The following is a 14,962-nucleotide window of genomic DNA, read 5'->3' as shown; positions in this document are numbered from 1 at the left end:
ACTGAGTGCTGCCACCTGTACCTTCAGGGTACTCGGCTTCAGGCCTTTACTGAATCCTGCTTGAAGAAATTCCAGCACTTTGGCAATACAGACTTCGCCCGTGGGCAAGAGACTGGCATCTTGATGGGCACAAAAGGTCTTCCACACTTTCCTATAGATGGAATTCGTGACCGGCTTCCTGCCGCGCATCATTGTAGCTATGACTGGATCTGAAAGCTCCCGACACTGCAAGACCCGCCATTCAGGATTCATGCTGACAACTGAAGCTGTTGAAGGTTCTGATGCTGCAGAGGACCTGAGAGAGGAGGTCGCTCCAGAAAGAGAGAACTACAGGGGCGTCCTGGGCCAGAACCTGCAGAAGGGAGAATCAACTCAGTTTTGGCCAGTAGGGGACCACGATGATCACGTGTGCTCAGTCCTCCTGAATCTTCAGTACCCTGGGGATGAGAGAAATTGGAGGGAAGGCGTAATGCAGACCAGTCCCCAAGGAATGAGAAAGAGCATCCACCGCCAACAGCCTGTCTGCCGGTTTGAGGGAAAAGAAGAGAGGCAGGTTGGATTTCCGCCGGCCGGGTGGCAAATAGATCTATCTTCGGGTGTCCCCACCGCCGGGTGAGACTCCGAAAGACCACTGTGTTCAGACACCATTCGGAAGGATGAACCGGGTGACGGCTGAGATAGTCCCCTTCTGTGTTCTCTGCCCCCTTCAAGTGGACTGCAGACACCGAAAGGACCAAAGTCTCCAAGAACCGGAAGATCTCATCCGCCAGCCGCTGTAGAGGTGGGTGCCGTGCTCCTCCCTGATGTCGGACAAATGACACTGCTGTAGTGTTGTCAGAAAGGATCTTTACATGTTTGTTCTAGATTGACTGTCGACTCCGTTTCAGAGCTTCCAGGATAGCCCGTAGTTCTCGGAAATTCGAGGACCGGGACGACATCTGAGAGGGCCACGGTCCCTGCAGGTAAGACTGGTCCACCTTGGCTCCCCAATCGGAACGACTCGCATCGGTGGTGATCAAGACGCATGGGGACAACACCCACTGGACTCCCCAGAGGAGATGGCTCGCGTCGCACCACCAGTCCAGAGACCCTCGGGCTTCATCTGTTAAGGAAAATCACAGGTCCAAGTCTCCTTGGTGACCGACCGAGACAGCCAGAATGTTCCTTTGCAGCGCCCTGGAATGGTACTGACCCCATTGCACGCAGTGTATGCAGGAGGTCATGAGACCCAGTATTCACATAGCTTGCCTTACTGAGGTCCTGTGCCGCAGTGCAAATCTTCCGATCTCCTGACTGATTGAAGATACTTTTTCTGCAGGAAGAAATTAAGCTTGACTGATAGAGTCCAGGACAGTTCCCAGAAAGATCCGCCGCGGCTGAGGGTGCAATTCTGATTTCTCTAGATTGATGAGCCAACCCAAATCGTGCAGGGTCTGTAGAACGAGCCGAAGATGACACTCCATGGCCTGGACGGAATCTGCCACCAGGAGGAAATCGTCCAGATATGGGACCAGGGTACAGTCTGCAAGCGAAGGTAAGCCACCATTTCTACCACGACCTTTGAAAAAACGCATGGCGCTGAAGAGAGGCCGAAAGGGAGGCAACAGAACTGGAAATGGAACACCTCCCTTCTTTTCTGAAGGGCAAACCGTAAATACTTTTGACTTGCGGGATGAATGGGAAGGTGGTAGTAAGCATCCCGCAAGTCTATGGTGCACATCAATGAGCCCGGGGATATCAGAGGGACCGTGGAACGAATGGATTCCATGCGAAACCTCTTGTAAGTGACCCAACGGTTGAGGGGTTTCAAATTGATGATCGTTCGGTACTGCGCGGAAGGTTTTTTGACCGAAAACAGACGGGAATAATGACCCTGAAACTTTTCTGTGTGAGGGACCGGAGAAGTTGCATCTTTCTGTAAAAAGGTCCGTGACATCTGCCCAAAGACAAGCCATGGAGGAGATGGACCCCCGGGTAACCGTGAACCGACGTGAGGGAGAATGGGAGAATTCTATCCTGTGACCCTGAGCAATTGTGAGAGAACCCACGGATTGCTGGTTACACCCTTCCACCCGTCCAGAAAATGGGACAACCATCCCCCCACTGGAAAACCGTCAGGACTGCTTGGACTTGGGCTGGTAATCAGGATTGGGTTTTGAATGTCTTGGGCCCCTGTTGGACCAAGAAGTAAACCCCTTCCTGCCTCGAAAGGACGGCCGACGGGAAGAGGAGGGCTTATTATGGGGCAAAAACCTGTGCCTTTCCTCAGGGAACCCCTTTTTGTCAGAGGCTTTCTCCAATATCTCATCTAATGCTGGCCCAAAAACTCGCAATCCTGAGAAGGAAGGGAACACAACTTTTGCTTAGATGCAAGGTCACCTGACCAAGATCTTAGCCAGAGGGATCTTCTGGCAGTGTTGGAAAGGACGCTGTTCTTGGCTGCGAATCTAACCGATTTTGGCCGACACATCAGCCAAGAAAGCAGTAGCATTTTTCAACAGTGGTAATGCCTCAATGATGCTTTTAGTAGGAGTACCCTGCCTAAGATAGTCCTCCAAAAGAGTGAGCCAGAAGCCCATTGATCTGGCGACCGAATTTGCCGCAATATTGGTCTTAATGGTAGCGGCGGACGCTTCCCAGGACTTTTTCAGCAACGTGTCGGCCTTGCGGTCCATGGCATCTTTAAGCCCCGTAGAATCCTCGAAAGGAATCAAGGTCTATTTAGCGATTTTGACGATCGGCACATCGATCCAAGGCACCGTATCCCACAAGGCTACGTCATCAGGATTAAAGGGAAGACGGGATTTAAAGTCTCGAGGGATGAAGAGGCTACGCTCAGTGTTCTCCCATTCTTCCAGAATCATCTCTTTGAGCTGGGAGTTGACCAGGAAAACCCTAGAGCGGCGGGACCGAAATCCTGCAAACATTTTATCCTGCACTGACGCGACTTCTTCAGGCTCATCCACCTGCATAGTGCTCCTGACCATTTTAAGTAGCATATCCGAATCCCTGGAATTGAAGAGATATCTCTTCCGGTCCACTGCGGGGGACGAAGAGCACTCGCCGCCGACATCAGAGGATGAAACCGAGCGAGAGCCTTCCTCGTCGGAAGATAAGTCCAACTCTAATCGAGGCTTTTTATGTTTCCCCTGGGAGGCGGATGAAGAGGAGGCCAGGGAAATCACGGAAGCCTGGACTTCCTCCCGAATCATGCTTCTCATATGTGCCAGCAGGGAGGACTGTTCCTCATTAACTATGGCCGAAATACAGGCAGGGCATGGTTCTTTAACAGAGGAATCTGCCAGTTTCACATGGCAGACAAGGCAGCGTCATGACTTAGAGGCCACCTTCAGGCCGGCCGACCTCTTTTGCATCGGGAGAGGTGAAACGTCCCTGTCCTAAAATACACAGAAGGGAGGATAAGGCCAGTGGTCACACAGAACTAACAACCGGTGAGGTGAAGCAGGAAGTGCCTTACATGGACCAGGGGAGACCCCGGGGGGGCGTCAGGCCGGGTCACAACATCCATTGCAGAGAACAGCAGAGAATCCACAAAGCACCCGGATCCCCCTCATTTGTACTATACCGTATCCTCGGCGTCCCTGGTCCGACCCTGCCACTGCAGCGTTCAAATCTCCCGCGCACGCCGCTGCTCCTGGAAGTGACGTGGACCGGAAGGAGAATGACGTGCCGTGCGGCTGTTCACAACCCGGAACTCACCGCACGCTGAATTAGGGAAGCTCCTGTGTTGGGAGATGCGGTCCAAGCTGGGAGCTCCCGCTCTACCAGCGCGTTTCGGCCACCGGAGGATCCGCTTGAATGGGGAACAAGAGGCCTGTGTCCCCCTCTCCCTGGATCCGGTAAGCCGCGCGTCTATCCACGCGACCTCTTGCATGCCCCGGTCCTGTGTAGGGACAGGAAAAACACTGAGTAGGTTGGGGATGGGAGGGGTTTTAACCTCTTGCATGTTTCCTGTCCCTATTGAGGATAGGGGAGCAACCTCCGGTGGTGCTGTCATGAAAGGACGACCTGGAAAATAGTTTTGTTGTTTGGAAAGTGTAGAAGCTAAGCATTTTTAACAAGCCGTCCCAAAATTATCCCTTTTTTGGGATCAGCAACAGGTTTTATTTAAAGGAAATATGTCTGCAGGTTTTTTTTTTGCAGTATCATCTGAGAGCATCATGATGTAGGAGCTGGGAGCCTGATTCTAGCAATGTATTATTAACTAAGTTGTTTAAGTACAATCAGTGTTTTATCAGCAAGAGATTATCACTAGAGGACTAGCTGCCTCATGCCATGTAGTCCTCTTCCTATGTGTAAAGGCGCCTTTACACACTGCAACATCGCTAGCGATATCGCTGCAACGTCACCGGTTTTGTGACGTAATAGCGACCTCCCCAGCGACATTACAGTGTGTGACACGCATCAGCGACCTGGCCCCGCTGTGAGGTCGCTGATCGCTACAAATATTTCAGGTCCTTTGTTTCCCGCTGCGCAGCATACATCGGTGTGTTTGACACCGTTACAACGACATCGTTAGCGACTTTCCCGTAGGCGAGCTATAGCGTTCCCTACCAGCGAGGTCATTCTGCAGGTCCGAGATCGCTGGAAAGTCTCTAAACGCTGCTGCGTCGTTGGCCAGATCTGACTGTTTGACAGCTCACCAGCGACTGTTTAGAGACTTTCCAGCGATCCCGGCCAGGTCGGGATCGCTGGTGGGATCGCTAGAAAGTCGCAGTGTGTAAAGGGGCCTTAATACTGCACCCACCACTGATTGCCAGCTCTCTATCAATGCACAGTGTACACAGAAAGCCACCAATCAGTGAAGTAGGCAGGGTTATGTAGAGCTCAACGTTCAGATAACTGGTAAATCTGCAGCAAAGAAATCAGGAATTTTATCAAAACAGTAGGCAGCCTAGTAAAGCGGGCTTTACACGCTATGAGATCGCTACAGCGATCTCCTTGGGGTCACGGATTTAGTGACGCACATCCGGCCGCTGTAGCGATGCCGTTGCGTGTGACACCTATGAGCGATTTTGCATCGTCGCAAAAACGTGCAAAATCGCTCATCGGTGACATGGGGGTCCATTCTCAAATATCGTTACTGCAGCAGTAACGAAGTTGTTGCTCGTTCCTGCGGCAGCACACATCGCTCCGTGTGACACCGCAGGAACGAGGAACCTCTTCTTACCTGCCTCCCAGCCACAATGCGGAAGGAAGGAGGTGGGCGAGATGTTTGTCCCGCTCATCTTCGCCCCTCCGCTTCTATTGGGCGGCGGTTCAGTGACGCTGCTGTGAGGTTGCTGTGACCCCTTAGAAAGGAGGCGGTTCGCCGGTCACAGCGACGTCGCAGGGAAGGTAAGTAGTGTGACGGGTCCAGGCGATGTTGTGCACCACGGGCAGAGATTTGCCCGTGTCGCACAACTGATGGTGGTGGTTATGCACGATGGCGATATCGGTACCGATATTGCAGTGTGTAAAGCGGCCTTTAGAGATACATTGCTCAAAAATTAATACATTATTCCGGGAACTTATGTGGAATAAAAAACAGGCTAGGATTCGATTGGAAGTGCTACAGCGGGGAAAGGAGGAAGGAGGATTGGCGGTACCAAACCCATATATATACTATATAGCCTCCCAGATGCAACATCTTAGGGGTTGGGGCAAAGAAGGAGCGTGTAATACCAGTGGTGATATAGTGAGAGAGGGATCGATATGGAAATATCCGGGTTGCCAGTTGGATGTGAGACAAAGACAGATAAATGGGGCACGATATCCCACACTGGCTATGATATTTAGGGTATGGGACAGAGGTAAGGCTCTTTTGAAGATAAATGGGCCTACGGAGTTCTGGCCAGTGTGGCAGAATTCGGATTTGCCAGAAATGAAAAAATTAGTGGGGGTCAGAGGATGGGAAGATAAAGGGATCCATTTAGTGTCACAAGTACTACAAAATAATACTCTTAAGAGTTTTGAGCAATTGAGAACGGAGTTTCACCTCCCGCATTTCTTCTTTTATAAATACTTACAGCTGAGGCATGCACTGGAAAGACAGGGGAGGACAAATCCGGTGATTGATTATGAGTCACTAACATTACATATGCAACTTACATCTGAGTCCTCTAAAGGTCTTATTTTGGAATTATACAAAAGATTACTACCTGCCCATCTGGATGGAGACATACCCACTGACTGTTAAAAGCAAATGGGAACGGGACGTTGGTCCCCTGACGGAAGACCAGTGGTCCGATATTCTAGAACAAGTCCCTAAACTGGCGGTCTTTGAGTGCCAAAGGCTTTCTCAAGTATATCTCATCCACAGGGTACATAAAACTCCCAGCCTATTATTCAGGATGGGACTTAGACCAAATGCACAATGTGTTAGGTGTGGACAGGATGATGCCCAATTGATGCATGTTATGTGGGAGTGTGCACACATTGGTGATTTCTAGAAACAAACCCTGGGACTCATAGACCAAATCTATCCTATCACAATACAACCGTCGCCTCATCTATGTTTGTTGAGTCTGTAGGAGGGAGGAGTGGACCCGGACTCTCCAACAGCCCTGGTAATAGCCCGTATCCTGTACCAAGCAAGGAAGATACTGGCATACCATTGGTTAGATCCTCTACCACCAACATTACAGGAGCTTAAAAATAAATTAAATAATGTCATTAGATTGGAAAGGGGAGTTTATTTAAAAAGAAAAACACTGAGAAAGTTTTACAAAATTTGGCAGCCATGGATGGAGTGGCCGGGTCTCCCTCTGGGGCACTAGTGCAGGGTGCAATGGTGGGCCAGTTACTGTTGTGCTTGCAGTGAATGGAACGTTTGGGAGGTAAAAGTTAAAACTAATGTTTTCTGTGGCGAAGTGGACTTTGAATGGCGCTGTGGGAGGGGCCGGAAGGGTGTGAAACGGGGAGAGAGAGGCAAGCGGGTATGGAAATATGATGCGGAGCGACACGGCTGATGGAGGAGACTTTTCTATTAGACTGAGGCATTGTTGCATAATTTAATTTTTGTTTGTCTGTGGAGCCAGATTGTTTGTAGGCTCAATTTATATAATATAACTGTGATTTGAGAATTCCTTTTTTTATATACAGAGGAAGAACCTGATTTAAAGACAGCATATGCTTTTTCAATGTACACCTTTACTAGTTATATAAGATGCAATATATTTTCTCTGTATTGATTCCTAAATGTTTAATAAAAAAGATCTGATTAAAAAAAAAAAAAAAAGAGATACATTGCTGGAATCAGATACCCTTGCCCTTATATCATTTGTGATTTATTAAAGTCACTTTTCCTTTTTTTTTTTTTCTTGATGTACTCGACATTTTTGGGAAAATTTTTCAAAGTGGCACATACAGTCATTAATTTGTCACAGGATCAAAGTCGTTTTTGCCTTAGCTGGGTTTTTTTGTGCCTTTGCAGCACCAAAAGATTGAAATGTTTTGAAATCTCAAAAATGTGACAAATTAAAAACTCCTCCAGAAGCCTTACTCTAGGCAGGGTCCCTGCTCAGGGTTCACAATAGTACTTCCTTATCCTCAATGGAGACGGAACTAGAGGAATTGGAACAGCTGATTAAGAATAATTGTTCAGCCGAAAGGATTGCCAAGATGGACGCGGAGATTGAGCACGACATTTCTAAACTAGAAAAGGAGACCAGCGGTCAAAAAAATAAAAAAATACAACAGGGATCTGTTAGACTACAATAATGCCACAGTCTACAGATGGCACTCCAGGTCACATCTGGGCTATCGAACTAAGACTTTATCTCGTGGACAGTCAGCTTCTATGTCTTCATTGGTTTCTGCTGGTGGTTCATCCTCTGGGGCGTCGAGTGGAGTGTGCGAGTCAGAACAGAGTGTAGGAGCCCGTGTGAAGGCTATCCGTAGTAAACAAACGTCTATTAAACAAAATGATAAACAAGGAGGAAAAAACAAACTTAAGGTGATTAACCTTTCCTCACGCACACTCTCTGACGCTCAATTGGATGTCCTGGCCAGGGGTCTAACCTTCTCCCCAACTAACCAGTTTGACTTTTTTTTCAGCACTGAAAGATATGCATATATTTGCATGCAAGATAGTCCTCAAAAAAACTTCACCATAAACGAGAGAACAGTGGTTTGGATAGCCCGGCTGAACAGGAGGCATTACAGGTCCTTGAGGATCTTCTACTTGAACAGTCCAGTGTCTCTACAGGTGTGTTCCCCGGGTCACTACTGCCCAGATCTACTAAATTTCCCCCCTTGTCGCTATGTCCTGCTGTCGATGTCTTTAACAGACTGGTGACTGATGAATTTAAACAAATTACAGCCAGGAGACATGGTGATAATCTAATTCATAAGCAAAGAATTGCACTTACCGAATTGAGTAGTTATAAAGACATCGTCATCAAACCAGCAGACAAGGGGGGGGAACATTGTGATCTGGGCAGTGGAACATTATGAAAAAGAGGCCTTTCGGCAGCTTCGTGATAAGGACACCTATCTGAGGTTGTCCTATAATCCCTTGCAGCGCTTCTCTTTGGAATTGTCCAAAATTCTGGAGGCGGCGTCTGAGAGTGGTATTATTAACAAAAAAATGATGGAGGGGCTCTCCACGAAGCATGCCAAGATACCAACTTTTTATCTATTACCTAAAATCCATAAAGATGCCCTGAGTCCCCCGGGGCGCCCCATCGTGTCCGGCATCGAGGGTTTGTGTGACCCAATATGTGAATTTATTGATTACCACCTCAAACCCATTGTGGAAACCTTACCTTCGTATGTCCGTGACACGACGGCTGTCCTCGGGAGGATTGACGGCATCTTTATGGATCAAGATATGCTAATTGTGATGGCAGACGTGGAGAGCCTCTACATGTATATCACATTCTGATGGTCTGAGGGTGGTCCGCCTTTTCCTTGAGATGAGTGGTCGTGATGGTGAATTGAACATATTCATCCTTGAGCTGCTCCACTTTGTCCTCACACATAATTTTTTTATTTTTAAAGATTTTTTTCTACTTGCAGCAGCGCGGCACTGCCATGGGAGCGGCCTGTGCCCCCGCGTATGCCAACCTCTTCCTCGGTATGTGGGAGAGGTTGGTGTTCGGTGATGGGGGCATCAGTGCCAGTTCTCATGTGCAGTGCTGGCTCAGATACATCGACGATGTATTATTTTTTTGGCAGGGCACAGTGGAGCAGCTTGACGAGTTTATGGCTCAATTGAATACCAATGATTTGAATATTAAACTTACATATAAATATAGCAGCAGGTGCATTGACCTTCTTGACATCAATATCGAGGTGGATTCCTTATCATCTATACAGACGAGTATGTACCATAAATCCACCTCAGTCAATGCCCTGCTGCACACATGTTCAGCTCATACTTCTGCCACTGTATGCGCCATCCCGACCGGTCAATTTTTGAGGATTAGGCGGATCTACTCCTCCGACCAAGCATTCGAACAACAAGCCATTGAACTCAGACGCCACTTCCAGGACCGCGGATATAGTAACCGCTGCATCAAAAAGGGTTATTTGCCGGCTAAGAACACCCCTCGCATTCAACTGCTTCAGTATAAGTGTAAACAACAACAAACACAAGCTGAGCCCCTATTCGTTTTATAGGGACCTTCAATAACCAATGGCAGTTGATGCAGGACATCCTCAGGAGACACTGGCCTGTTCTACGTACAGATCCAATCTTGGCAGATATACTTCCTCCAGGTCCCCTTATGATGGCTCGTCATGCTAAAAGTCTCTGAGACATCTTGGTAAGGAGTCATTATATACCCCCTCCTTCCAATCCTTTTGGCACTCCTCGTGGCCCGATACAGGGATGTTTTCCCTGTGGACGTTGCGTCGCATGTCCAAACATCCTACGTGCCACGACTTTTTCCTCATCAGATGGCACACGGACTATGAACATACGACACTAACTCACATGCACTACTACGCATGTGATCTACCACGCCACTTGTCCGTGCTCTCTGGTATATATAGGCCTCACATCACGTGAATTGCGGGTATGTACCAGAGAGCACGTACGTGCTATCCGTGCTGCAGCTGACATTTTGGATGAGAGTCTCCTGAAGACACTTCCACGGCACTTCAGGAGATTCCATAAGTGCGATCCCTCTGGCCTTAAAATAAGAGGAATTGATGTCATTCGTGGTGGGTCCCGGGGTGGTGATCTCAAAAAGCGCTTGGCCCAAGCCGAGGCCCGCTGGATCACTACCCTTGGTACCTTGACCCCTGCGGGCCTAAACGAAAATATCAGTTTTGTTCCTTTCCTATAGGGCCCTTCCCCTTTTTCAGGTTTCTGTACATATTAGCTCCTCTCATCATCATCTGGTCTATTTTAATCATTATGTTTAATTTTGTCTGTATTTTCTACCTTTAATCCATTTTTATCCTGGTATGTATACCCTTTTTTGTTATTTGTTATGTATATTCATATCGCCTCTTTTCATCCTTGTTTATTAGAGTCGCCTTTTTGATGTACCGTTTTATCCACCGTAAGAGTCCAGGACTAGTCTTTTCAACAATCTGACGTTTTCAAGCTTACTGCCTCCAGCTTATGCTGCCATCTTCCAATCCCATGGACGGAAGTTGAATTCTCTCTCCCGTTCTACTATGTTTAGACATGGACGCTTCATTCACTTGCAACGTAATTTGTGTATTTTGTGCATTATACTCTCTCCTAGTGGAGACCTTTGTGAGGGACGTGTAACAATAACCTCCTTGGGTACCCCCGCATTTTTCCCCTTTTTTGCCCCTTGTTAGACAACATAGTTTAAGTGGATAGGTGATTTCTCCTGTCTATATCTTTTGAGTCTCTCTTCCATTTTTTTGACCTATGGGGAGATTTCATTGTTATGTCATTAGGATACATTAGGGTTAATATATAGACAGCCATTATCTCTGATGCTCACTGACGTCCTTATTTTTTGGCGGTCCACTTTGGGGGCTGGCATTCTGCCCTTTTGGTTACGCGTACCTAGGGTAGCGTGCCTTCTCCCCATTATGTGTTCTGCTGACAATAGGACTGGTTCGTTTGCATCAGCTTCTATACATATATCCCTTCATCTGCCCCTTATCCGACTTTGTATTTCACACTTTATAAATTATATATTATTCAGGGACAGTCTTTGAACACCTCACTGACACAACATACCCCGTATTATTGATAAATAGTGGCTATATACCTTAGACTGGTTCCCTATGCCTGTATACCTCCCCTTAGTAGTTGGTCCTCCTTAATAATGGAGTGGCTATTATCTGAACGATTTGCCAGTGTGACATGTCCCTGTCTCTTTAATGGTGGTGGGCGGGATTATTGGGGCTCCCTTGTTGCGGTACCCCCCGCTTTATATTATTTCACCTTATTGATGTATTGGATATCGCTGAGATATCCATTTCTTACCTTGCTATACCCAGCCTGTGTAACTATGGGCGGGACTTTCGGGATTCCCTCTGTCTGTGACGTCTCTTGCCCTGTCAGGCTCTGTGCTGGGTTGGATCGCGTTGTTGCCAGGGTGACACATCCCGTGCTCCTTCCACACACAGCCGGAGGGCGGGACGTCCGGACTGCTGGGCACTTCCTGCATTACGTTATGTACGAAATGTACATCTCTAGTCCTTTCACTTTATAAATGCAGCACCATGATGGTTTCATACTGTGATAAGGTGCATATATCTTATTTTGATTACTCTTTGTGCGATTCTCTATTGCTATTCATTGGTGCTTGGCCTTATCCATCTTAACAAATACCCTATCAAATTTATGTATGGGCGTTTCTACTTGTTATACCATACCCCTTCCTCTTCCTGTGCCTGTGCACCTGATTGCAATAGTAAATTATTATGGGGCTATTTATATCTACCGAGTATACACTGCTAGTAGGGTTTCCTCCTTGAGAAAGCAACAATACCTTCGCGAAACGCGCGTTGGTGGTGATTCTGCTCTTTTTGGGTATGTGCACTTTGTATTGATTATGTATTAGGTATTGTCCTTGTATTAACTAGACTGTATTTTATATTCCACCGCAATGGTCTCCATTCCAGACGAGCCCGTAAGGTACCTTTACTTTCAAAGCGTCATGTCAAGGCTCGTCTACAGTTTGCTCATGATCACTTGGAGGACTCTGAGACAGACTGGTTCAAGGTTCTCTGGTCTGATGAGACCAAGATCGAGATCTTTGGTGCCAACCACACACGTGACGTTTGGAGACTGGATGGCACTGCATACGACCCCAAGAATACCATCCCTACAGTAAAGCATGGTGGTGGCAGCATCATGCTGTGGGGCTGTTTCTCAGCCAAGGGGCCTGGCCATCTGGTCCGCATCCATGGGAAGATGGATAGCACGGCCTACCTGGAGATTTTGGCCAAGAACCTCTGCTCCTCCATCAAGGATCTTAAGATGAGTCGTGATTTCATCTTCCAACAAGACAACGACCCAAAGCACATAGCCAAGAAAACCAAGGCCTGGTTCAAGAGGGAAAAAAATCAACGTGTTGCAGTGGCCTAGTCAGTCTCCTGACCTTAACCCAATTGAAAACTTGTGGAAGGAGCTCAAGATTAAAGTCCACATGAGACACCCAAAGAACCTAGATAACTTGGAGAAGATCTCCATGGAGGAGTGGGCCAAGATAACTCCAGAGACCTGTGCCGGCCAGGTCTTATAAAAGACGATTATTAGCTGTAATTGCAAACAAGGGTTATTCCACAAAATATTAAACCTAGGGGTTGAATAATAATTGACCCACACTTTTATGTTGAAAATTTATTAAAACTTAACTGAGCAACATAACTTGTTGGTTTGTAAGATTTATGCATCTGTTAATAAATCCTGCTCTTCTTTGAAGTTTGCAGGCTCTAACTTATTTGCATCTTATCAAACCTGCTAAATCTGCAGGGGGTTGAATACTACTTGTAGGCACTGTATACTCGTAGCAGCTCCTTTGTATATTGTGTGAGTAGTGCATGCACCCTGTCGGGGTAAATACATACCAATAGCATGCACACCATATGGCTCATTTATTGGGAAGTGTTCTCATTTTTTGTGCCTTTGCAGCACCAAAAGATTGAAATGTTTTGAAATCTCAAAAATGTGACAAATTAAAAACTCCTCCAGAAGCCTTACTCTAGGCAGGGACTGGAGAGAGGCGCGCTAAAAAATGTGACGGAAAAGTTGCATTTCATGAATCTGTCTAAATCATCTGTATAGTGTTCAAGGAGATATATAGAAGGGGTTAATGCTGTGCCCCTTCTATATATCTCCTTGAACACTTTCCACGTGGGGCTGCAGCAGACACCATTATTCCATGCGTTATCAGTAGTTGTGACTTTCACAACTATACTAGGTGAGTGTATATCTTGTATATACTACACTTTTCTATCTGGTGTTACACTATCAGCGCTTCTTTTTCTCAGATAAATCATCTGTATAAGCAGACTTGTAAAGTAAAAAAAACCAGACAACTTAAGTGGCTAAAAGAGTATAAAAGTATAAGAGTATAAGGCCCTGTGCGCACTAGAAAATGGAAATTTCTTAAGAAAATTCAGGACCCACTGAAAGATTTTTGCACCCGCGGCAAAAATCCGCACCCGAATTCCGCATGCGGTTTTGCCGTAGGTTGTTGCGAAATTGCTGGTTTTTACCAATAATTAATGGTAAAACCGCAGGTACCTACGGAAATTAAGTGACATGCACATTAATTCCGCAGCAGAAATTCCGCAGCAAAACCCGCAGGGACAAAAAAAAAAACGCAGTGTGGTAACAGCATTTTTTAATCCCCATAGATTTTGCTGGAGAATGACTGCAGAAAGGTTATAAACAATTCCGCGGGTAATTCCACAGCGTGCGCACATGGCCTAAAAAAGAGCAAAGTTACTCCAGAAAATTGGAGAAACAGCAATGATGAGTCAGGGCCTCTGACTGATTCCCTTACAAAGCTGTCCAAAATCATCAATTTTTTGGGAGCAGGTTTATGTTTCATCCTAGTACTAATAAAGTATAGATATTAAACATAATGGATGAGCAGGAGAAGTTTGGCTGTCTATTGGTAGTGGAAGTGGCAGCAGTAACAACACAGTATGGAACATGAAGAACAGGCAAAAGACGTCTGGCTGTCTAGGGCCAGAAATGGCAGCTCTACCACCAGCAACAGGTGATAGTCCATCACGATTGGCTGTGCTCTATCATATGATTTAATGACGGCAAGCCATTATGGGGATGCTAACCTGGCCACGCCTGAGATCCCATGTTATCTTATGTATAATGCAGCATTTTGCAATGTGTAAAACAGATATTTTATGTGATTTATGCAAACTGAATTACAGATTGTTTGAACTCGCTGCATTCAAAAAATTCCTACTGAGGAGGAGCAACATCTCGAAACATAGTCTGGTTTGGCTTTTATCCTAAGTCATATGGCAAAGCTTGTTAAAGGATCGATATTGACATCTACAATTCCTACTTCCAATAAGCGGCGCTAGCATTCAAGTCCTCTTCCTCTCTGAAGAGGCACTTTGCATAGAAAAAAATGTGATACAAATTTTAATAACATTGAATTGTCTGTAGAAATAATCAATTTATTATCATAGTTTCATGATTTGATGGGAATATATAAAACTGACAGTTCTAATATTTTAAAGATTTGGATTATTCCCTGTGTTCCTGATTACAGTGTAACTTCTGAGGACACTGTAATACTGCAGTACAGCACAGACACGGCCAGTACAAGAAAAGAGAACTGGGAAATCATCAATATATCTACTCACCTGGTGGTATGATTACGGTAACATGTGTACATTCCTTATTATTAAGGTTACATGATACAGAACCTAAAACAGAAAAGTATAAAATATTTAGTAATTTATGTTTAACTGTTCATTATATAAAGTTTTACATATCTTAGAAAACAATGAAGATTTTACGTAATTAGCAAAAATTTGTCTA

At 46.1% G+C, this 14,962-nt stretch overlaps 1 protein-coding gene across 1 annotated transcript in view; it reads right to left on the bottom strand.

Annotated features, from left to right (window-relative positions):
- LOC142313239 (C-type lectin domain family 2 member A-like) overlaps nt 1–14,962 on the bottom strand; it is an 89,568-nt gene that overhangs the window by 18,716 nt on the left and 55,890 nt on the right. Inside the window, exon 3 of the mRNA XM_075352224.1 lies at nt 14,785–14,847. Within this exon, the coding sequence (XP_075208339.1) occupies nt 14,785–14,847 (63 nt within the window). The remainder of the gene's footprint in view (nt 1–14,784; nt 14,848–14,962) is intronic.

The sequence above is a fragment of the Anomaloglossus baeobatrachus genome, chromosome 5 (genome assembly GCF_048569485.1).
Source record: "Anomaloglossus baeobatrachus isolate aAnoBae1 chromosome 5, aAnoBae1.hap1, whole genome shotgun sequence".
NCBI lineage: Eukaryota > Metazoa > Chordata > Amphibia > Anura > Aromobatidae > Anomaloglossus > Anomaloglossus baeobatrachus.
Note: the sequence above shows the minus strand (reverse complement) of the source record. Positions and strands in the feature narration are given on the sequence as shown.